This window comes from Ambystoma mexicanum, chromosome 2q (assembly GCF_040938575.1).
Source record: "Ambystoma mexicanum isolate Mex_15411 chromosome 2q, UKY_AmexF1_1, whole genome shotgun sequence".
NCBI classification, from domain to species: Eukaryota; Metazoa; Chordata; class Amphibia; order Caudata; family Ambystomatidae; genus Ambystoma; species Ambystoma mexicanum.
Window position 1 is genome coordinate 942,316,646 of NC_090924.1, and position 25,627 is coordinate 942,342,272.

The following is a 25,627-nucleotide window of genomic DNA, read 5'->3' on the forward strand; positions in this document are numbered from 1 at the left end:
CTGTACATCAACACATCAGTTATGATTGTGTCTGCATGCCATTGTTGGTTTTTGTTTGAATATATTCATTAGGATTTTACTCAAGTTGACTATTTCTTTCAGAGGCAGGGCTTATAACTACACCGATAATATGCAATTATGCTTTAACCAGGAGACAAGTCAATCTAAAGAGCCATCTCCCTTCACTAAAGGTCTGCTTGCTATTCAGAGACTTCTCAAACTTAGGTGGCTTATCCACATGTTGTTGTAATACGCACTGTATCAGTATTTAAAAAAAAAAATTGCACTGTGAAAACTAGGCCTTTTTCTCCCCTTTCAGGATTCTCAAACTTAGGTGGCTTCTCCACATGTTGTTGTACTACGCACTGTATCAGTATTTAAAAATAATTTTGCACTGTGAAAACAAGGCCTTTTTCTCCCCTTTTAGAATTCTCAAACTTAGGTGGCTTCTCACAGGTTATAAAGTTGAGCATTTGTGAGCTCTTTAACCCTGAGAATCTGTCCTATTGCGCAACTTGATTAGTGCTCGCTATCTTGTCTGCCTACTCTAGCCAGTGTCTCCCCCTCTCCTTCCACCCCCTCCTCTCCCACCTACTCTATGGTGCTCTCTGTCTCTCCTATCTTCTCTAACTGCTTCTCTATTGACTATCCTGCTGTCCTCACAAAATCTGGTAGGAAGAAGTTTAAAAAGGACATCCTGGTCTCCAACCCAGGCCTCCCTATCGCTGACACACTAGTGCCTCCTCCAGGGAAACTCTCACTGACATCCTCTTTGTCGCGCCTTCACCTGATTTATGGACCCTTCATATGGTCTATGTGCTCTCTCCTTTCTCCTCTTCTCCCATTAATGGTGGCACCCGTTGGGTCACCCGCCTGGCCTCCTTCCATTGCTCTAAGGTCATCATTAATGTTTACTCTAATGTGACCGTCTTGGTCCAAGGCCCTCAGGCCAACCTGCACCTCTTTGAAAGATGCTTCCAGCGCCTCATCAATTTCCTTTCTTCTCCTGCTGTCCCCCATCCCCTTTCCGTGGCTACTTTGCCTTCCCCCTCCCTCTCGGCCCCCTCTCGGGCTCCTTCTACACCTCTGTAGGGTGTACCTCTGATCTGTATGTAGTAACTAGGAATCTGGAGTAACACCCGGACCAGCAGGTAAGTTACAAATATGTTTATTGTAGTTCAACTGCCAGGAACAACATTGGCATGTCCCCTCAAGCCAGCATATCTCTCAACTGTAAAACATAGAACCCAGCTTCAGAGCAAACCATCCCAACACTCCACTCACTTTGACATCACCACATTCCATGTACAGTGATGTCATCACCTCACCCTAGATACACATTACAACACTCTACCCCTCCCCAGAAGTCCTTCTAGGATGGAGGCCTTCTCCACATTGCCACTCTTAACGCTCACTCTGCTGTCAAACATTCCTTGATGTCTAACGCCTTCTTGAATAACTTGACCTCGATGTCTTCTGTCTCACTCTGAGGCATGGTTCACGGCCAGCTCTGTCACCAGCTTGGACATGCTCCTACCTGACAGCTACAAGATCCTCTCCGTGCCCAGGCCCAACCACTCTGGTGGGGGTGTTGCCCTTATCTTCCCTGAGTGGATTCCTGCCTCTGTCACTCCTACGCAGACCTACTCCTCTTTTGAATGCCTCCTCTGCAGGCTCTCTCTCTCCCCTAGCCATTCCCTTACTGTGGCTACTATCTATCGGCCACCTGGTCAGATTTCTTCCTTCCTCTCTGAGTGGGCGGACCTCTCCTCCTCACTCCTGGCCTCAACCACTCAACTCCTCCTTCTGGGAGACTTCAACATCCACCTGGATGCCTCCTGTCCCCCCTATGGACTCTTTGGCAAACTCTGCAACTCTCTCTCTCACCATTCTCCCCTCTGGCCCGACTCATTCTGCAGGGCACACTCTCGATGTTCTGATCTCCTCAGACCTTCCCCTCTCTGTCACCCTCTCCACTCCTCTTTCCTGGAGTTATCACTTTCTCCTATCCTCCCACCTCACCCTCCCTAGCCCTCAGACCAAGCCACCTCCATCACTGCCACCCACCTTCTCGGTCATCAGACCCATGAAGCGCGTGTTAGTTGAGGCTTTCGCCACCACCTTCTCACCCTCTCCTCCCCCTTTGGCTGATTCTCACCCTGACACAGCCCTCTCCACGCTCCACTCCTCTATGTCTGATACTCTTGATATCCTTGACCCTGTCATGAGAATCTGCCTGAAGCCCAAAGCCAAGTGCAACTCCTGGTATGACTCAGACCTCGTCACCCTAAAACGCAAGTGCAGGGTGGCCGAGAGGAAGTGGTGTGCTTCATGTTCATCCTCTGACAAACTGGCCTGCCGCCTGCTCCAAAAGCAATACCAGCGCTCCATCCTCACCAAGAAGAGAGCTCATGTCCAAGCCCGCATCTCTGCGGTCTCTACCACTCGCCTGAACTCTTTAAAATTTGCAAGGAACTGGTCAATCCTGCCACAGTCTCTACCTCTCCTGTCCCTTCCCAGGCCCTCTGCACGGCACTGACCTCTCACTTCATTTAAAAAACTCAGGACATCCTGTCCTCACTCTCTTCCTATTGCCTCCCTCCCTCTATTACCTGCTCTCCCTCTGGCCCTTCTGCAGCCACCCCCCTCCCTCCTTCTCTGCCTTTCCCCTTTTCTCTGCAGACAAGGTTTCTAGACAAGTCCGATCTATGAAAGTCTCATCGAAACAGGTTCACCCCTTTTCCTCCAAAACTATCAAGGACCACATCGACTCCCTGGCTCCTGCCCTGGCTGACTTCTACAACCCCTCCTTCACCACCGGAGTCTTCCCATCCCACTGAAGCACTCCCTTGTGCACCCTCTTCTTAAGAAACCCTTTGCCGACCCCTCCTGCCCGGCTAACTATCGCCCAATCTCCATCACTCCCTTCCTGGGAAAGCTCCTGGAGAAACTGCCATCTCCCAGCTTAATCTCCACATCGAATCTGTTGTTTCATGACCATCAGTCTGGCTTCAGATCTGCCAGAAGCATGGAAACTGCTCTTCTGAACATCAGTGAAGACCTGCTCTCCAACCTTGACTCGAACACCCTCTGCGTCCTCATCTTGCTTGATCTCTCTTCTGCCTTTGACACTGTCAACCATGCCACCCTGCTCAACTGTCTCCATGATAACCTGGGTATCACTGGTCAGGCTCTGGCGTGGCTGACTTCTTTCCTCACTGACCGACCCTCCCAGGTCCAACTTGGGTCCTTCCTCTCCGATATCTTTTTCTCTACCTATGGTGTCCCCCAGGGATCTAACCTCTCTCCCTGGCTGTTCAACCAATACCTGGCACTCCTTGCCCACCATATCACCGCTCTCTGCCTGCCCCAATTTTCAGAGCTATGTGGATGATACATAGCTTATTTTCAGGCTACCCTCGGCGCCCTCCTCGAGCCTCTCTCATCTCTGACTGTCTGTCTGCTATCCAGGAGTGGTGTGCTGCCAATGACCTCTGCCTTAATGCCAGTAAGACTGAGATTCTACTCATCAGCACACCCACTGCCTCCTTCCCTGCAGCTCTCTGGCCGGCCTCTCTTGGCCCTCTTCCTGCTCCCACCTGCAAGGCTAAACACCTAAGGGTCATCTTCGAGGTATTCTTCCTTTCCTCTCCTTCCCCCAGAAGCTCACTGTTTCCAGAGCCCTGGTTCTCTCTAGGCTGGACTATTGTAACAGCCTCTATCTAAATCTGCCTGCCTCTACTCTCCGCCCTCTGCAACTTATCCATCCAGAACAGGACTATGAAACTTGTCTTTGGCCTCAAGCCCAGGGATCGTATCTCTCCAGGACTGAAATCTCTGCACTGGCTCCCAATGGCTGTAAGGATTAAGTTCAAAACCCTCTGCATTGTCCACAAGGCCTTCTGGGGCCTTGAGCCGCAATACCTTCAACTCTCTCTTCCTACGTATCTTCCTTCTCAAGCTCTTTGCTCATCCGCCTCCAACTCCTTCAGGTTCAGTCGCTTCTCCAAGCAACGAGTTGGTGGTAGACCTCTATCTTCGGCAGGGGCCTCCCTCTGGAACAGCCTTCCTGTCTCCCTGAAACTTGAGGAGAGCCATCTCTGGTTCCGGAAGCACCTCAAAACCTTCCTCGTTGCTTCTGTCTTCTCTCCCCCTCTCCACTGCTGAATTCCTGGCTGATACTGCACTGGTTACCTGACCACCCTTCTGATCTCGGGTCCAGTCCCCGCCAGTTGCACACCTGAACTGCCTCCCTGGCAACCCCTACACCTGGGGACTGCTTTCTGTATCCCTTACAGTCCCCCTACCAGCTATTATGTCTGCACTTACCTTGCACTTGCCAGCATCTGGCCGTTTTACTATCTTATTTATTCTACCATTCCATGTACTGAACTTTCCCCTCTCCCTTCGCCCTCACACTTTTCCCTTTCCCCCTTCCCATGCATTTGCGCGATCTGATTGACACCTGGCCTAGTGAAACACTTGAGTATAGGTGCGTTATAAATGCCATATCATACCATCATATCATTTCATATCATATCATATCAAATCATGCAGGCAAACGACCTCAACATGAACCTCACTAAAATGCAAATGAAGGTTATAGGGAAGCAAGTAAGCATCCGTCAATTGTCCGTGTCCTCAACCAACCAAAACCTGGGAGTTAACTATAGAACCACAGGTCAGTATTGCACTAAGTAAGGTCTGCTTTACCTTAGGCTGCTTGAGGAACATATGTCTGTTTCAAAACTTTCCCAGTGTGCCCTGGTCACAATGGATTTAGTTCTGGATATCCTGGACCACTCTCATAGTGCATACCCAGGACCCCAAACATGATGGTGAAAAAAGAATGCGACCGTTCATCCGTAAATTAAAATATGGATATTTGACCCTGTCATTCCTACTTTGAGATCACTGCACATCCTCCAGCTGGAGCAGTGCGTTAAGATTAAATCTCTGTGCATGAAAACAGAGTCTGGCATGCAGCTAGCCCTCATTTAATTCATTACGTATTTTTAAAATATATCCTGCATCGCTCCTTAAACTCTACGTCACTCCAAAAACCAGGCTGAAACAAAGGGGGGACTGCGTTTTTCCACTATATGCAGTCAAGCCATGGACACCCTTTCACGAAAACTTAAATGTGTTAAGGAACACTTTCTATGTTAAAAGGAACTTAAGACTTTCCTGTCCGCACAATGAACCACAGCACACATTACGTGGGGTGTTTGGTATAGTTAGATGTGATCAACAGTCGCAGGAAGGCCCTCCGGTGGTGTTTGGGCATTTTAAAACACTATTTAACGTAATATAGCATAACATATAAGTGATTACCACGTATAATATCATTGGCTGTACTGGCTAGTGGAGTGGGGGGGGCAATGCAATACAACCTCTTGCAGTAAATCATGTACTGCCTGGGGTAGGTAATATTAGTTGATGAAAGGGCACTTCTATACTCAGTCATATGCTTCATAGATTGGGTCACCTATTGAGTCCAAGGGGTTGTTTAAATGTATATTTTCTAACGGAGGGCATAACTGCAATGCCTGGTAGTGGTTGGTGTAATGCGGTGTGCTGTATTATGTTATTGCATGTTCCTGGGTCTTGTTATTGTGCAGCTTTTGCCATGCACTTTGCCTCTTGGCTCTTTGGGTTCAGTAAGTACAAAGGTCTCATACCCACACTGCCTGATGGAAGGATGTGTAATAATCATTTGCAGCTGGAGAAGGGCAGACAGCCAATCAGGTAGCTGAAAAAGCAGGCGAGAACACACTGTGTAGTACCTGCTTTTTCCAGCCACTCAAGGCCCATACACTGGTGGTGCCATCTTGAATGTGGGGAGTGTAAGGAACTCATGGTGGCAACAGTAAAGACAGACACACGTGATTACAGTTCAAGGGTGTTTATTAAACTGTATAAATGGGCGAGAGAAACATCTAATTTAAACCTAAATCTAAGATGGGAGCAAGCTACGACCATCAAATAATAATAAGGCAGTCCTGGTGGCGTATTGTCAAATAAAAAGGGCCTATACTAAACAAAAAAAACTATTGCCAATCCTTACAGCTAAGTTACAAAATAGTGTAAGATAATGTTCATCAGAAAAGAAAAAAGTGTTCACAAAGTGATAATTCAGGAGGGTATAACTTGTGTTTCCCTTCCCCACGTTTTTAGCACGGGACAAGGCAGGACTCTCGAGCACAGCACACTCCTGGGCTCTTCACGAGCTTACAGTTAATTTCCAAATTATCAGGGCCTTCTGTGACCAAGTCTCTTTTACACCAGGTCTCTTGCATCAGAGGGCTTGATGCACAATAAACAACAAACAAAAGGTTCCTTTCCAGTTATCTTCCCGTCGGGTGATTTCCCTTCACCCGTGCATCCCCCTCAACCGGGCTCTGATCCTCTTGCAAAGTTTTCTTTCCTCTGTCGGGTTAACTTTTGCCGGTTTCACAAAGTTCACTTTTCTCAATACCTTACCGGATTCACTTCCCTTAGCTTTTTATAGCCCCGAGTCAGGTTTTCTCTCTAGCCTCCAGTCAGGCTTCCACATTTATCGTTCATAAGGCGTTTTCCCTCAGCAGGGCGCACACACCTGTTTCACAATGACAAATCTTTGATAATGGGTTAAGGACTTTCAATTGTAAAAGGGGTTTTGGCTAAACCCCTGTATGACCACCTTAACTTTATTGCGGTTTTTCCTATGGCCTTTTCTTACAATAATGTTCAAATGCAAAGGTGGACCAGCCAGAGTCTTTCGAATGGACGCCCATGTGGAACCGGACCACTCTGCAGCTGGTCTTTCCCTGTGCTTTAAAGGTTCATTTAGCACACAAGTGCTTTGTTCAGCCGGTAAGATAGCTCAGTGGGTTGGGCGCTCGCTGCTGCAATCTGAGTGTGATCTGCAGGTCGCAGGTTCAAATCCCGGCAAGGCCAACTCAGCGTTTCATCCTACGAGGTCGATAAATGAGTACCAATTTTGGTTGGGTAATATTGGGCCTCATTACGAGTCTGGCAGTAGCCATGACGGAAAAAACAAGCAGGCTGCCCCCGAACCGGCAATACCATTCCACCTCCATGATTGCCAGAATCACTGGGGCATTACAACCTCAGTGACCCGGTAATTCTGGAGGCGGAATTCTGTAAATACCCATTCCCATGGAGTCCCATAGGACTCCAAGGGGATGGGGGACTCCAAGGGGATGGGGACCATGGAAACACCGGTTCCGTCTATGACAGAGCCGGTTTTTCCATGTCCGCCTGCAGGCGGGTGGTGTTACTTCCGCCAGGTCAGACCTGGCGGGAGTGACACCTCCCGCCTGCAGGACTTGGAATCAGCCGGTCCGGAAACAACAGTGGTGGCGGATTTACCTCCACCGTTGGTTCCGGCCCGGCAGGGTCATAATGAGGCCCATTGTATGTAAATATGTGCTCTGTAAAGCGCTTTGGATAAAGGCACTATATAAATAACACATCATTATCATTATAATAAGATGCCATTTGCAACCTTTGTTCAACACCGTCTGGTTTTGCGATCGGTTCTCCCTCTGACTCTCCGGCTGTGCTGATCTCAGCGTTTCGTGGCTCTGGAGTCAAGGATGCTACAACAGTAGCAAGCGTGCCTCCCCGCCTCGGTTATCAGTGTGGAAGGGTCATGTGCATCGTAGACATCTGTTACACCACACGTCGGCAGTAGTTCCCGGTCTTTTGATTCCTTTCACAGAGGCTTCACAGGCTTGGGTCAAAAAGGGCAAAGGCACTTCCCTCCTTGTGGTCCTTACCGGTTATCACTGCCTTTCTTATCCATTTGAACTGCCGTCCTGGAATAGCTACCTCCTTGTGCGTTTGTCCTTGCTCAAAATGTGCCCTTGTGCTCTGCCTTTTATCACTGTGGGGAAGGGAAATGGCCGTCAGGTGTGTGTGTGTGTGGTTATTGTTGACTGCCTGACTTGGCTTGACGCTGACACTTGTGATGGGACAAGTCAGGTAAATGCCTCTGGTGTTAGGCCGTTGTCTTTCACGGTGTAAGAAAGAGTTTGTGTCAGAAAATGGGGGAAAGAGTTTCTAAGTATCCTACGGGGTAGGATGGGTAAAAGGTATTATGAGGAAGGGGTACTGCGTCTCACCTGTCAGTTTCCCACTTCCACTCCCCGAAGACCCTCATCCAGGTGATCCTCCCCCACTGCTCCACCCCCAGGAATTGGATCCAATAGCGATGATTGTGTCCTGGCCCCCTGGATGGCAGATCTCTGGGGACTAGCAGGTGCGACACCTTCGGGTTTCTCAAAGGAGTCAGCAGGAGGCTTCCCCTGTTGCCTCTCCACATCCCCACCCTCCTTCCACACCGAAAGACATGCCACACCCTTCCCCCAGACCCCTGCATCCCTCTCCACTTACCGGCTGGAACAGAGCTTTGTGCTCTGGTCTGAGGGCTCCTCCCTCCAGCAGCCACTGCAATGAAAATTGAAAAGGGACTAAGCCACCAGGATACCGGCAAATGTTAGTACCATTTTGGCCATATTATTTCGGCCACTCTGTCGGGCAGATTCTGGGTGCCGGAATGACGGTGTAAATCCCCATTTGTGGCGCCCCATAGAACTCCATGAGGGGATTTGCGGTCAATCCTGGCAATGCCGGTGCCGATAATGAGTGTTTTTCTGCCGGTAGGGCTCCTGACTTACCTCCAGCTTTTAGCTGGAGGTAACCCAGGTGCCCCACTAGCAAACCTGTAGTTGGGCGGTCTGGTAAACTATCCATGAATACCAGCACTTTTTTACCAGACTGCCCAACTTGGAATGAGGCCCTAAGTCCCCTTTCCTATGGTGGCAGGCATTTTGATTTTTTCCCCAGAGATTGGGCTTGTGCAAAACGCTTTAAGCCCATCGCCAATTAACAACCCACAACCCAAAACAACTATTTGCACCCAGGGCTAACCCTGGGGTGCAAATATCTATCACTCTATTGTTGAGGGTGCGTACATGACCATTAATGGCCACCAGCCCTGCCTATGCTTGGGCTAGTGGGCCATTGCCGGGCTTGAACACCCCCGGATGTGGGGGACTTTGCTATACACATCCTACTGATGGCCATAATAAGAATTGCCTACTGGTGAGGCATACTGTCTCTTCATACACCTCCTAAGAGGCATTGTTCCTGTAATTCCTGTTGGTAGGTCATTTTATAGTGCTTAAAATGGGTCATAGGAGAGAGCAAACCTACAACACCTGATTGTTGGTGGTTATATGACACCAACTCTGATTGATGGGGATAATATGCACTTTTCTAAAATGGGCCATTACATATTAATTGTTAAAGAAAGAATAACCAAGTCAAATAATTCTAGTTTCATGGAATGTTTTTGTTTCTTGTATTCCTCATATCTTTCTCTTTTTTCTTTAAAAAAAAAATGTAATAATTGTTTAAACTGTGAATTAATTAAGTGGTTTGTATAAAGTTGTCTTTGAAAAGTTGTTTCATTTCAACTAAATCAAATTAAAAATTTAAAAAAAAAAAGAAAATGTTTCTCATTCATATGGTCAAAATTAATGGCTTTGCCAATGTTTTTTTCCTATTGTTTACTTTTTTAATTATTATTTGAAATATAGTTATATGCTTGTGTTTCCTGATGAGTTTGGTAAAGTATACAAATGCTTACAAAAACCTTCTCAGTTCAGTTAGCATCTTGTAATATTTGTTTTTCCCTTATATATGAGATTAGCAGTTGTACCCATGCTTTGCACAGTAATTCCTACTAATAAAAAAATATAGACAAAGGTATATTTATATGTTATACTTTTTACATTATCTACACCATTGAACCTACCCACATGCCAAATTTCAGGTTTGTAGCATGTTGGTAAGTATGCTGAAAATTTCAAACAGACACATACATATCCAAGCATTGCAGACCACTTAAAAAACTGCTTATAAAAAACAAAATTAGAAACATTTATATTTTAAACTTTATACATTGTCTACACCATGGAACCTAGCCACATGCCAAATATCAGGTTTGTGACATGTTGGGAAGTGTGCAGACATTTCGAACGCACACACGCACACATATCCACAAGTTTCCCCCTACAGAAATGTATTAGACAAAGGTATATTTATGTTTTATACTCTTTACATTATCTACACCATGGAACCTGCCCACATGCCAGATTTCAGGTTTGTAGCATGTTGGGAAGTATGCTGAACATTTCGAACAGACACGCACATATATCCAGACATTTTCCTTTTATATTTATATAGAGAGGTAGATAGATAAAGCACCTTCTACTGTATGTTATAAGGATATTGCAAGTCACTGAGGAGTGCCACGACCAAATTGAGGAACGAGCAAGAAGGCTGCTTCTAATGTAACTGTGCGGTGACTTGCAATATCCTTTTTACATACGATAGAGAGTAGTTCATTACTTATAATATAGGGCCACACACAACATTGCCTCTTGTTCATTCTAATGTAAGAGATATTCCATTTGCTGGTCCATATAATCTGTTTGAATTTTAAAAAGCATATGTGCATCTCTGAATGTTTTGCAGAAAATTCGTTTTAACATTTTAATGAAATGCATTGAAAAAACATTTTAATTTCACACTAAAATAAGTAACAACATGCTGCTTCTTGCTATCGTGTTACATTCCCGTAGTGCACAAATTAAACATTCCACCTTAAACCGTTCCTTGGCAATTAATTGCTGTAAAATGGCACAGAAAACTATTTAGCAGACAAGGAATTTGAAAAGCTTGTAAGGGCTTTAATTGACTGCTGAGTAACAGCTGGATTTTTGACTTTTGTTTGGCTCAGGAAGCAGGCATAGTGACATCCCAACGGAAGGGTAATAACGGATTGAATGAGCAGTTTTTATGTAATTTTCTTATTAAAGGTCATTTGTGTTGCCACAACTAGCCTGTAATAAGAACATCATGTCCATGCTTTTATACAGACATTGCAGTCTGACATGTATTATAACATTATTAAACACAATAACACGTTAAGAAATATACAACCTTAGTCAGATTGCAACCCCTCCCACTACTCCCCAAATCAGACCCCTAACGTTTCAGGAAAGCAAGGCAACTTCCTCTGAGTTTTCACAAGTCTCAGATAATAAAAGATAATAAAAAGGCTAAAATATTGAAATATCCTCTCGTCTCCCTGACAAGTAAAATTCAGCAATGGTCAAACCAGGCCTCCCAATGTTTGCTCCACTATTGGTTGGTCTTATCATTACCTCCAGCAAATGAGGTTAAGTGTCCTATAAATTGAAACAGGCCCTTTTCACTATGATAATGAAGAAGCAGTTAGTGGACACAGGAACCTACCATGTACTTCATTAGTACTTTAATCATAGTATCATTTCTGCACTCTCTTTCACCAAACAACAATGCTTTTCAAGTGGCTGCCAGTCAGACATCCATGCCTGGGCAGGGATTGATGCCCTTCTTATGGATTACTGATGGGCAGGGATCTGGTGCAGGTGTGTGCCTTTATCCTCCTTGATCTCTTTGCTGGAGATCTCAGTATGCTTCTATACTTCCCGAAGGAGTCAATGTGGATCAATGGTATTGCTCTCAGCCAGCCTCATTTCCTACTAACGTGCCACAGCATGTGAGCTTTGAGGCCATGATGTCCTCAGACACTGACATATTGCATGGTGGGCTGAGCTCCAGAGAGCAACCTATTTATTTCACTGCTTAAATGTGTATATGTCTCCTCTCGCGCACGCATTCTCCACCACTGCAAGAGTGGTTACCAGTTGCAGGTATATGACACATGACAACCCTTTAGACATGCACACTTTTTTGTGTTGTAGTAATGCAGTGCCTTGGCGCTCCTGCATGTACACTCCTGTATAAATACCAACCATCTCTGAGTAAACACTTCGAAGGCTCAAGTACCCCTTACGAAGTGATATTTGTTAGTTTATTAATGTTTGGTGTTTTACATGGGTCATGGCTCGGTAAAGAATCGTTTGTGTTTGTATAATATAGCCTTATAGACTGAGTGTGGGGTTGCTCTCACAGAATGACCTGCCACCAGGTTATGGCCTGAGACGGAAGGGTCGTAATCCCAAGAGATAATGACCCCTCCGGAGGTCTATAGGGCTATCAACACATGGTGGCTGTGGCAATACATGTTTTGGAGTTTCAGTAGTGAAGTTAAAAATGGTGCGTTAAGAGTGTGTAAAGTAATTAGACAAACTGAGTTGGTAAATTGAATTTGGTTTTATTTGTAGTATTTATATAACATGGTTGTCTTCATAAGCTAAGCATTTTAATTGCAACTGGTTTGAAGCGGAACCGGTTTAACATGAGCACGCATTTGGTGTCATGTAAAAGTAAACAGTTACTCTACAGAAAAGCGAAAGCATTTTTCAATGATTTATCTTTCACTTTTGTATGCAAAACAGCAACATAAGGGCCTCCCAGGAGGAATTGTCTAGTTGCAAAAAAACTTGCCTAGAAATTGCATTGTCATTCCACTGTGCGCTTCTGAAAACAGCATGTTCAGTGTGCCGTTAATACCAATAGGTAGTGCCTGCACTGTAAACATTCTGATTGGGTGAAAGGAGGTGAATAACGATTTCCATGTGCTAACATATTGTAATGTCTCACTTTCATGTTCATGATTATCCTTGTCCTCCTTTTCAATGAAGGACATACGCACATGCGCAGACATGACGTAGTTGCATTATCTCTCTTTTGTGTATTTCAGCCCTTATCCAAGATGAAGAGAATCATCACACGGGAACAATATTGCCCAGTGACCGTAAGCATACAGAAGCTAGAGAGGTGAGTGTAATGTGTGCACGCCCCTGCTGGCCTTACCAATATTGGGGACGTGAGCATTGTCTTTAAAATTGCACTGATGTTCTCAATGCTGAGTAAGTAGGACTTTCCATAAAGTTACAAACCGATCTGTAGGATACACATGTTTTACTTAATCAAAAAAGAGATAATTTGGAAGCTCTTATAAAATGTTGCTTTAATTTAAAAAGTCAGTTATACATAGTACCTGCAAGAAAAAGCAAAAACCCTTGCCAAAACAGAAGTAGTCATCATGTGATTTAAAGATTGTGAGACACAATGACTGAATTAACTAGTCTATCTGTCTGATTCACAAAAACATTGCTGAGCCAAGGGCCTATTCCCAAAGGCTGCCTGAATGTGTACATCATAGATAGAAGTACCCATCCACATGACATTTCTCCACCACACGTGTGCTACTGGGTGAAAGAGGACATGTTCCCACAGAGGTTTCACAAACTTGATGTGCTTTGAAACGTGGACAAGCAAAAGCATTCCCCTGTGATTGTTTGAAACAGGCTTGTGATGGAGGCTGGGTGTACAACGAATGAAAGGTTTATTCTCACCAGAACAGCAGCCGTACCAGAGGCTGTTGTGTTGTATTGCCTGCATTTCTAACCCCTCAAACAGTGGTAGAAACACTGGTGAATCCTCTAAAAGGGGTGGAGTGTGCCGCCCCCTGAGAGATGCACTGATTTAGATTTGCATTTCCGTTTACGTTTTGAAGGTTAATCTAAATGTACCACGCGCATCTCTTAATCCAGCCGCATTCAACACAATCCATCCTGGTGCATTATTTGCGTAGGGATTTTGGTGCCTGCGTCTGTGCAGGGGTGAGCCCTGCCCCCCACAAAGTTTTTTTTTTCTAAATGTTCAATGCAGAGTAAAATGAATAGAAAGCAATGAGGAGAGGGCGGCGGGGCTTTGGAAGTCTAGCCCAGCCGTCTCCTATTATTGCTGTAATTAGCGTTGGCGCTGAATGATACGGGAAGCATCTTCTTTTTGCCCCAAAAACCGAGTTTTTGATTTCCTGATATTGATAACTAGATTGCAAGCTGACATGTGTTAATGAATTTACTAGAAGTTGAATCTCATTGGACATTTTTGATTACTGCCCTGCGCCAGGCATGTACACGAAAGCAGGCTCCTATCTCATTATTGCATCGGGTGCATTCTTGAAATCCCCACCATATTTAAACCAGTGATGGCTGATGCGTTTTGTTAATTGGGAGGACTTCAACATTTGCCATGAATATATGGGAGTGACTAAGCATATCAAGGGAGCCTGTCCCAACCAAGGGTGGCTTCTGGCGGATTCTCCCCCAAGAAATCATTTTAAATAATTTGTTAAAATAGTGCATTTTAGAACAAACTTTCTGTGAAAAGCTGGGAGAATAGCCACACAGTTTACAACTGGTTGTGCTGGGTAAATCAATCCATTAGATGCTAGGTCAGAAGCCTTGGATAGGAACATTTTCCCAAAAATGTTCATGATGACTTTGCCCTCTATATGTTAATATTATGCCAATGTAAACATTTATTTTCTGCTGACTATGACATACATGTCCATACCGGCTGCACCGATATATGACAGTATTCGGGCATACTCATGTTTGCTTTATCCATAATGACCATAACTTTATTCGGCTTGGAGCCATCAAAGTATACGAACACAGCATCCAAAAATACACGTATATAAAGCATCACATTTCCCGTAAACAAACGGACAGATTAAAGCAACTGCAAATTGGAGGCGCTTGGATGTTGCTTAGTAGTCTGGTGCGCTCCTGTGGCTATATCAGAGCACAGAGGAACCAAATGGTAACTTTTAAACCGTTGGTCAAAATTTCTTTCACTAAGTCGAGAACTCAATACTATTTAAGAATTAAATGGAGGGCCAAATGTCTTATTAAGATTCAATTTGCCCTCAACGAATGCGCAAGCTCAATTCTAGTGGAGTCACATGTGGTCGTTCCCTGTCAACGGAGCCTAGTGCAGCTGATAATTTTCTCCTGCCTAACAAATGAACAACCCCTCACCACCCTGATCCAATAAAGGCACTTATTTAAGAGGGCGTCTCTAGGTTTGTGAATGTTTGAGGCAAGCTTGGGGACCCTGTGAAGGTAGAATGACCCCCCTGCCTGTGGTGACATCATCCCATTTCTATTGTCATTTGTGCCATTCAGTGGGTGGGTCATCCGGGTTATTACCCTTCCAGAGGTGATGACTGTCCTGGGCACTCTAACTATATTGGGCCCCGGCAGGCACAGCAATGTTGGCTTAAAGGAACAGTGGTCAGGTTAATTGCTGACGTGGTTGTTTAATTCTGAATTAGATAGATTGGATAGGGCCTCCTCACCCTCCAAGCAAATTATAAGGTGGGTGATTTTCTTGGGCCCATTCTCCTGCCCATGTGCATTCCCTCTGTCTTGCGCCTTGTAGTTCTGAGAAGTGCCAGAAATGCCAAGACGGCCAGAGCTAAGCTCAGGTGCAGGTGGACCATTAGCCATCTCATTCTTGTAACCACCTCCTTCAGACCCAGAAAAAGTTGGGTATCCCTCCTTGCATGGTCCGCCACCAGCTAGTTGAATAAGATGGGAGATCTGTTTTCTGAGTAGAGAAATCTCAGCCAGAATGGTACTGCACTGGCAGACACTGGGTGCAGGCCTGCTCCCTTCTAAATAGGTTGATGAGACATTGGCTGATTCCTTGCAGTGAGAGGGGAGTCCATAATATATTTCGTCTTGCAGGATTTCAACAGTGGCCCCCACTGATGCCCCCACCAATACTTCCAAAGGTCCCAGTTCTACAACTCCTCTGTTTAAAACCCCAGGCAATCTTTCACCCTGTAATTATTTTATTTAAGGGATCCCAACACCAGTGGAACCCGACTCATCAGTTTTACTGGGCAGCAGGATTCTTCAGATGGAGAAATCATGGGTGTGGGCCTTGTGGGTGCATAGTTTTTGTTGTATTATCCCCTGTCACAGCAGTCTCAAAAGTCTCAGAAGTCTCAGATGTCACAATGCAGCGGGTATGGGGGTTACTGGATTGTTGAAATAAATGGGGGGCTGCGACATCTGAAACCACTGGGGTGGTGTGGGTTACCAGCACTGAGCAGCTGAGAGGGACAGATATAGGAGTAAAGGTTTGGGATTCAGAAAATACGGGGATAGTGATCCCCCTGCAAGGTCCCCAACGGAGCATCAATGGGCACAAGGAGAGACATGGACCCGCCACTTTCATGGACATGGCGTGAACAACCAGCAGTTCCAGCAGGTTCATCAGCTTCCCATATTCCAGAAGTGTAAAGGTCAGCAGAATCTTGTGCTAAGGTCCCCACTCAAATCCTCAGACAAATGAGCCCAGGAAGGTGTTGATTTCCATAATGAGAAGGTGGGCATCAGCAAAAGATTGTAGCTCAATCCGTGTGCATGTAGCAAATCTATGGACCCAAACGTTCACGGAGGGGAACGTTCACATGGTGCAATGTTGGGGTCCATAGATTTGCTACATGCACACAAACGGAGCTATGTTTTGGAGGGACAAACCCAGGATCCTTTCATTTGTTTCGGGGAGAATTTGAGATACAACTGCCCAGTTACCCAGTGGCCAAGCCAAGAGATGCAGAGCACTTTGTGTTGCACATGAGAGTGGTTTGCTAAGGAGGCCATGTTCCAACGATTGAGCCCATGAAGTAGAATTAAGAAATTACCTTTCCAGAGTACAGGCATTACTATGCATAAATGAGCAGTGCCAAACTCTTCTCTAAGGTACCAACCACATCCACAACATGAGAATTAAAAGCTCTACAAAAGATCCTCAGTGGACATCCCCTGATGAATGCCCAACCAAATTGATGTTAGGGACAGAAACATGTTGGGCGATGATTGTTGAGACACAAACTGGATCATTTAAAATTCATGATTTGTCCAGTGTGGTTGACATAATGTTTTTAGGACATGTGGTGTATGTTTTGTGATTGTTGTATTGAATTTATGTGTCTGTGTGAGTGTTCTTAGAAGATTGCATATGTTATAACTGAATGGTTTTAGATTTATACTTAATTGAAAAATTAATTGAAATAAAATTGGTATTGTAATTTTATGTCAATGCAACTGGGTACATTTTTTCAAGACTAAGCATTGGGAATGAATTATAGGTAGTCACCTGGATATTATGTTTTGAATGTTGTAATACCTTTTCCTTCTTTATATATATATATATATATGCCAAAATAATAAACCACGTTTTTGCCGACTGCTCACATGACACCCATGTAAGAATGCCCATTGTGTTAGCTTTGCCCTTAACACCCGTATAAAATGCCATGCCACGGTAAGAAAGCATGTTTTTATTTGCTGCATAAATGCTCATACACACATAAATCACACACACACACATTTCCTTTCTTTATTTTAAACGCTTACCTGGGCCACAGCAGTAATCTTCTCTTCAGACTGGGCTTCTGCACAGTGTCACCATGTTAGAGGAAGAGGGTCAGGGGTCAGGAGACGGACTTTCCCCTCCTTTCTGTTCTTGGATAGGGGGTCAGCATTCTAACCCCACCCCTTGCTTGACACATGCAGGCAGAGGGAGGGGTGAGGTGGCCTTCAGTAGCTCGCATGCAGTGGATTTTCCAGCACCACTGAAGAATTCAGAAAGCCGTGACCTTAGTGATGGTCACCCTTATTCTTTCACAGAACACTTCATGAGTAATGGCATGGGTGTTTCATTCACCGACCTTTGCCAGTGTAAAGTGATGTGCAGGGCATAAGGGACACCAAAAGTTTTTGCTTTTGCCAAGAATGGAAATGCTTTTACATTCTTCGTAAATGCAAACACTACATTTGCAATATTATGCAGCGAGTTAAAATCAGTCACTCCATAAAGCAAGTATATTATGTTTTTGCTGGGTTACCTACAGGAACCCGAAAATTAAAGGAGGTTCTGCCCTATTGACCCCTATGGGTCAGCCACCCATATTTCAAACTCCTAAAACGAGGATAAACAGAGCCCATTATGGCATACCAAATTCGAGAAAATCGCTTAGTGGTGTCACCACTATGCTGAATCTAACTGCTGTTGCGGTATTTAAGTGCATCACTTTCAGGAACTCTATTACTGGTGGTCCAGCTGCCCGAACAGAAAAAAAGCCCATCATTTTTCTATGATTACCTCATCAAACATGAAGGAGAGATCGAAAAGTGAAAGAAATATGTTTATCATATTCTGGTGTATTTAGCTCCTTCTGGAAACAACATTCAATGCCCAGCATTAATAAGGCTGATGTCAGTATGCTCAATCTGCAATCCATGCCAAAGGAATATTTCCAAAAAGGTTTGGCAGCCCAATCCAGCAGAAAAATAAGACAACAGACCATATCCGCCCTTTCATATTTTTGAGCTGGGGAACAGGAAAAGCAATATGCATGACTCGGGTGCCTGAACGCCAAGTATAACTGCATTCAATAAATTGACTAATAAGAGGCCTATGTTGATGTCAATGCTTGGATATGGATGCCAGCAGGGTTGTAACATTTGGGGATGGGGACCCCTCGCTCCAACATTCCTGAATGGTGACCCTGCAGAAGGTATCGCAGGCCTCCGCTGGGACCTCACATTGCAGCATGGTTGCCTAGAAGGGGACTGGTATAAGTCACCCAAATATCCCAAAGATCCCACATATTGAGGACTAAACCTTAGTGACTTTCCTGAACTACAAACAGGATCATTTAAGACTCATGAGAATAGATGGGAAAATGCCATCCACTGGAGCTCATTTCGGGGGCGCCCTAAACAATGTTGAATTCCCCAGACACTGTGAACTTGCAGCGATTTCCATGAGTGTACCCAATTAATTTGATATGACATTTATAACGCGCCTGTACACAAGTGATTTGAGGCACGACAAGACAAGGAGGGGGAAACAAAGGGAGGAAAAAACAATGATCTTTCTAGTCCTAGGGCCGCATTACGAGTTTGGAGGCAGACATGCCCTTAATAAGGGCATGTCTGCCTCCAAACTCGGGTTCGGGTCCTTGGTCCCTGAATGGGGAAGTACTGGGCCATTCCAACCTTGCAGGACCCGGTATTTCCCCATTCAGGGAACACATCCCCATCCCCATTCGAGCCCCCATAGGGCTCAATGGGAATGGGGAGGGAGCTAACAATGTGCCTGTTAATAACGGGCCCGTTGTTAGCTCCCTGGTTCCCTTGCGGGACCCGCAAAGGATGTCTGGTCTGACCAGACATCCAGAGCGGGTCCCACAAGGGAACCTCGTAATAGGGTGGAATGGGTTTACCGGCACCTTTACCGGCGCTGGTAAACCCATTCCGCTTGGGTCGTCATCAGGCCCAAGGGTTATTCAGATCGGGCAAGTGCGGGGAAGAGGGAAAGGGAGAAGTGCCTGTTGGAGGGAAGGAAGAAGTGCAGGAAAATCAATAAGTGCAGCCAGCAGGTGGCTCATAAGTGCAGAGGGGAGGGGCTGCAGGGTTGCAGGAACAGACCCTTAAGTGCTGGGGGAGCCCGGAGGCAGTGAAAGGGCAAGTGGACATGCAGGAGCCTCGGCCCGAGTTCAGAGAGTATCCAGGTGACTAGTGCATGGAGCAGTTAGGAACATCAGCAAGGGAGAGGAAAAGAGAAGGCAGAAGTGAAAATGAAGGTCTTGAGTTGCTTCCAGAACCAGAGGTGGTTCTGCTCAAGTTTGAGAGAGGCAGGGAAGCTGTTCCAGAGGGAGGCGCCAGCCGAGGAGAGAGATCTGCTGAAAACTCTCTGCTTGGAGAAGTGTCTGACCCTCAGAGAGCTGGAGGTGGATGAGCAGAGAGCTCGAGAAGGAAGCTGTTTTGGAAGAGAAAGTTGGAGGTAGAGCAATCCCACGCCCCAGAAAGCCTTATGAATGATGCAGAGGGTTTTGAACTTGATCCTTGCAGCCACGGGAGCCAGTGAAGATATTTCAGTGCTGGAGAGATACGATCCCTGGGCTTTTGGCCAAGGACAAGTCTCCCAGTCCTGTTCTGGATAAGTTGTAAAGGTTGAAGAGTAGAGGCAGGCAGATTTAGAAAGAAGCTGTTGCAGTAGTTCAGCCTAGAGATAACCAGAGCTCTGCAGACATTGGGCTACTGGGGGAAAGTGCAAAAAGGAAGAATACCTCTGAGGGGGTGCAGCTGGTAGTTTGACTCTTAGAGACATCAGAAATGTGAGGAGAGGAGGAGAGGGTGAAGTCGGAGATGACACCAAGGTTCCTAGTCTCACAGGAAGAAGAAGGAAGAGGGCCCAGAGTGTGTGGCCAGAGAGAGAGAGGAAAGGAGGGAGCATGTGTCCCAATGAGGAGGATCTCAGTCTTACTGGCATTAAGGCAGAGATTGTTGGTGGCACACCATTCCTAAATTGTCGCCAGACAGTCTGGAATGAGAGAAGGAGCAGAGGTGGCTGAGGAGAGCCTGAAAGAGCACTGGGTGTCATCCGCAGATCACTGAAAGTTGGAGCAGAAAGTAGCGATGCAGTGAGCAAGAGGTGTCACTTATTCGTTGAACAGCCATGGAGAGAGGTTAGACCCCTGGGGAACACCACAAGCAGAGAGAGAGATAGAAGAGAGGAAAGAACCCAAATGGACCTGAGAGGGTCGGTCCGTGAGAAAGGAGGTCAACCAGGCCAGAGCCTGATCAGTGATACACAGGTTATCACAGAGGCATTTGAGCAGGATCTCATGGTTATCTGTGTCAAAAACAGAGGCTAGATCGAGGAAAATGAAGACAGAAGGGAGATTAGATTCAAGATTGGAGAGCAGGTCTTCACAGGTGTTCAGGAGAGCAGTTTCTGTGCTTCTGGCAGCTTTGAAGCCAGACTGTTGGTCATGGAGGCAACCAACAGATTCAGTATTCGGATTAAACTGGGAGATGGCTAGCTTTTCTAAGAGGCTGCCCAGGAAAGGAGTGATGGAGATAGGGTTATAGTTAGCCAGAGATGAAGGGTCAGCTGAGGGCTTCTTTGGAAGGGGGTGCACAAGGGAGTGCTTAAGGTGGAGGGGAAAGTTCCAGTGGCAAAGGAGTGATTGCAGAAATTGGTCAAGGCTGGAGCAAGGGTGTCAATGTGGTCCTTGATGGTTCTGGATGAGCAGGGGAGAACCTGCTTTGATGAGACTTCCATAGATCGAACTTGTCTAGAAACATCATCAGGGGTGAACATGGGAAAGGAGGAGAAAGGAGGAGGAGAGATGACCTCAGACAGGCCAGGAGTGGTAGAAGAGGAGGACATAGAGGTAGAGGAAGGGAGAGTGGACCGGATGTCCTGAGTTTTAGTGGTGAAATGAGAAGCCAAGGCTGTGCAGAGGGCCTGCGAGGGTACAGGAGAGGTAGAAACTGCAGCAGGATTGGCCATCTCCTTGCAGATTTTGAAAAGTGCGGCCAAGTTGTTAGATGCCGCAGAGACGGAGGCTTGGATGTAGTGGTTCTTCTTAGAGAGGACAGAGAGTCTGTACTGCCCTAAGAGCAGGCAGCAGGCCAGTTGTCAGGGGGGGTGCCCGATGTCCTCCACTACCTCTGCGCCACCGTACATTTGCATTTAACGGCAGCGGGGTCGGAATCGTACCAAGAGTTGCACTTGGATTTGGGCTTCAAGCGGATCCTCATGACAGGAGCAAGGACATCAAGAGTGTTAGAGATGGAGAATTAAAAGTTAGAGAGGGCTGTGTCAGTCTGTGAGTCAGCCAAAGGTGCAGGAGGAGGAAAGTGGTGGTGAAAGCCTCAACTGACACATGCTTTATGGGTTGGATGACTGAGAAGGTAGCAGCGCTGGAGTCGGCTTGGCCTGAGGGGTAGAGTGAGAGAGGTGGGAGGAAAGGAGAATGTGATCACTCCAGGAGAGAGGAGTGGTGAGAGGATAGAGGAGGGGATGTCTGAGTATTCCTGAACATCCAGAGTGTGCCCTGCATAGTGAGTCGGGCCAGAGGGAAGAATCGAGAGAGAGAGAGAGACAGACAGAGAGACAGACAGAGAGAGAGAGACAGAGTCACAGAGGTTACAAAAGAGCCCCGAAGAAGGGCTGGTATCATCCAGGTGAATGTTCAGATCTCCGAGGAGGAGTAATTGAGAGAAAGAGGCAAGGAGGGATGAGGAGAAGTCAGCCCACTCAGAGAGGAAGATGGTGACCGGGCCAGGTGGCCTGTAGATGGTGGACGCAGTGAGAGAGAGGCCAGGAGAGATAGAGAGCCTGCAGACCAGGCATTCAAAGCAGGAGTAGTTGTGCATTGGAATGATAGCAGCAGAGATCCACTAGGGGAAAATCAAGTTCTCGGATTACGGAACACCCGAACAACAAGAAAATACCATGGTACATAGTTTAAATAACATATTTGGGGAGGAATGTTATAACATGTAACCCCTGAGTCAGACTTTCAGCAGAAGACTACTCCTAAAAATGTACTTCAGATGATGATACTGCAGGAGAAAGCCTAAAGAGGGATGTCATGTCTACCTTGCACATTCATTGACTTTGAAGGTCTTCACTGCGTCACCTTTGGCATGCTTCTGTCGATCTTGTCCCTTTCAAGCTGCACAGTCATTTGAAACGGTTTAAAGTTTTCTCGCTGCCCCTCCATCTGCCACTCACTAAAAAAGGTGTCCACCCTTCACCTTCCCCATCTTGCTCCCATCACCCGCATTCTTCACCTTAGCTCAATGCCACTCCTTTGTTCTTTCATTCCCCACCACATCCTATGTGCTTCTTCCCCAGGTGCACCCCTCTATGCCACCATCCCTCCCTCCCACACCACTTACCCATCCCTTCTCACATTGCCTCCTCTATACTCTATCCCTACTCTGATGCAAGGTTCCTACCCGCAAAGCAAGTATGGCACAGTAAAAGCCTACACTGAAGTTGATTCTCTGAAAAGCATGTCACCTGTAGAGTAACATTGTCAGGTAGGAAAGTAATTGTGACCAAAACAGTTAATACAATTTCTTTTAAACACCAGCATTTAAGTAAATGTTTAGCTGTGGGGAATTGGGGCAACGCTGGAAAAAATGGTTTCTGCCAGTGAAGTCATGAAGCACTTGTGCCTGTCTTATATTTTGTGAAATACAATGTGAATTTGCTGGACTGGCTGGCAGGAGGTACATATGTAGTGTAATACAAATATATATTTGTTAGGGAAATCTATACCAAAGAACATTATGCAAAGAAAGAAAAGTGGCAATTTAAAAACAAACATGAGCTGCATCCTGTTCACATTGTCTGAAAAATTACACTTTGGAGGAGATGTGCAATGTTAGCAGCCCATCTGTAACAAGAGTACATGTCCAACATTATATAACATGGCACAACATTATATGACATGGCACAAAAAGGAATGTTTTCATTTACATGGAAGAATCAAGCAATCTTTTGTTAAAAGCAGAAATGTCCAATCTGAGATGAAAAGCACAGCATTTGATAGGGTAGGACAACCAGAATTGGGCCTTAGATTAGAGAAATGATACACCCCTCTAAAAGGTGTGGTTTCTGATCTATATAAGGCCAAATTCATAGTTTGTTGGTTCACTCACTAATTGCTCACATAATGACTGGCTGACTGAAAACAGCAGAGATGGGAGAATTGATAGCAACAGAAAGGAGAATGGCATTGATTGCTGTCCTTTTGACCCATTTTGTATAATCAGCAGAGCACTGTAAGTGAGGACTACCTGGACTTAAAGACCCACACCATCTTCAGTGGAAAAGACAACCGACAGGCCCCAATCCAGAAAGAGAGTCTGGAAGGATGCTTACCCCATCTTGATGACTGTTGCCCACCTATTCCTAGAGGGAGATAATTGAATCAGTCCATAAGAGGGTGCCCACCTGTCTGTGACAGCCACATTAAATCCATATGTAAGCATAATATTAGGGGAAATAATCATGAGGGGTACAATACTCTAAAGGGCAATAGATACAATTGCAGCCCTTTTTATTAGTGAACGGACTTAGGCTGTGTGGTAGATACATGGACTATACATCCTAAGAAATTAATACATATTTCAGAAGGGTATGTGCTTCTGAAATTGAAGATTTGATAGATTTGGTCCAATGTTGTGCATAAAGGTAAATCCCCTGACTCCTTTTCTGTGTCATGCGCAGACACAGAAAAGGTATTCTGGGAGCCAAAAGGATATCTCACTGTGTTCATAAATTGAACAATATTGTAGTGTCATGGTTACATCACAAAGCGAAGTCCTGTTACCAGCGATAAGTCATTCAAGAAAAAGGGGAAAGGGTGATTATTCTCTGCCCATTTCACCACCTTTAAGTTGCCCATTGAAAATGAGAAATGTACACTTTAAACCTTAATGCAACTGAAACACCACTGAAGGAAATCTAGCAAACATATATTTTCCTTTTAGAATGATTTACATACAGGAATATTAAGTAACTTGTCTTGCAATTGAGTTTTCTAGATTGCTGTTTACAATGATGGCCATTGAATGGGAGGGGTACATGTTTATTTTCATTGAATAAGAACTAGAAAGATTTAGATAGGCAGGGATGCTCTGATTTAATTTGGTTTTGTGCGCCCGTGGCCTACGGGCATGTGGCGCCGTATGAACATTTAAATAAATAAATACATAAATTAATCGAAGCTTCTCATTCATTTTAACATGGTGTCAGCTCAGGGTAAATCAAAGGTGCTTCAAAAGTCCACATTCATATAAAGGTAGCACAGAAAAGTGATGAGGCAAGTGTGTTGATCTTTCTTCGTCGTAGCCACTATCATCATTGGAATTGCATAGATGCATACGTTCTTGATATTCAAATTGATTAATTTATTTATATCTTATCAATAAATAGACCTTCTTTGCAACAATGTGTGTCTCTTGTCCCGCAAGGGGAGGTGAGTCTGTAGGGAACCAATATTGCTAAATTGGGGTCCCAGGTTCATAAAGCGAAAATCGTGCAGGCCTGATTTTGGGTGGTTGGAAGACAGCCTTAAGGGGCACACACACTGAGTGCATTGTGTTCTCACTTGCACAATCTATCATGCAGTTGCTTCCAAAGAATACGTACAGATTAAGGGTTTGATTATGCAGTGTATGACCACAAATTGGAACATGTTCACAATGTGAAGGGGTTCTTGACATAACGACTTAAAGTGGGCACAATGCATTTGACCGAAAAGCACTCATTATCTACCTTCGGGTATTCCAAGCAAAAGCCCAACATGTTACAATGTTGCCTTGACTTTGTCATTACTAGGTTATCATTCTTGATTAATGGCCAATAATGGCCGACACGCGGGCTGCTCTTGAGTCTAATGACTGGGAATAAAATAACATGCAATGGATTAAACGAATCTGAAGAAGTATGTTAGAGAGTGCAGTGGAAAATAATATACTTCAGTATCACTGACACATTCGATGAGGAGCTGAAATGTGTGGGCAAGTGCGTCATCGTGCGCCCCCTTCCATAGCTCATTGTGCAGCACCCGACCAATTCCTAAATAAGAGTAGCCCTTCTGCACTCAAGCGTCTGGAGGACTGGGATCAGTCATCGCCTGCTTGTATGCAGGCCACACAATGCAAGGGACAAACTTAAACAAAGGCCTGTCATCTGCAATGATGTATCTAAGTTTCAAACTTGATTTCAACCAGAAATACAGGCAGGGGTCTTATAAGACCCGTGTCTGTGGTGCACGTTCCCTGCATCTCGTATGCATCAGGGCAGACCAGACCAAGGGGGAAATGCTCCAGCGTACACATGCCACAATGCATCTCTTTGTGACAATTGCTGGCTTTTGTCGCATGAAATCTGCATCTTCTTGGCACTAGGTCGGTGAGAA

General features: G+C 45.4%; 1 protein-coding gene across 3 annotated transcripts in view; it reads left to right on the top strand.

The window, feature by feature from the left end:
* The window catches only part of RAPGEF5 (Rap guanine nucleotide exchange factor 5), a 1,543,629-nt gene that overhangs the window by 936,698 nt on the left and 581,304 nt on the right, over window positions 1-25,627 (top strand). For all 3 annotated transcript variants that reach the window (XM_069648248.1, XM_069648249.1, XM_069648250.1), the window contains one exon: window positions 12,725-12,801. In XM_069648248.1, coding sequence (XP_069504349.1) covers window positions 12,725-12,801 — 77 coding nt within the window. The remainder of the gene's footprint in view (window positions 1-12,724; window positions 12,802-25,627) is intronic.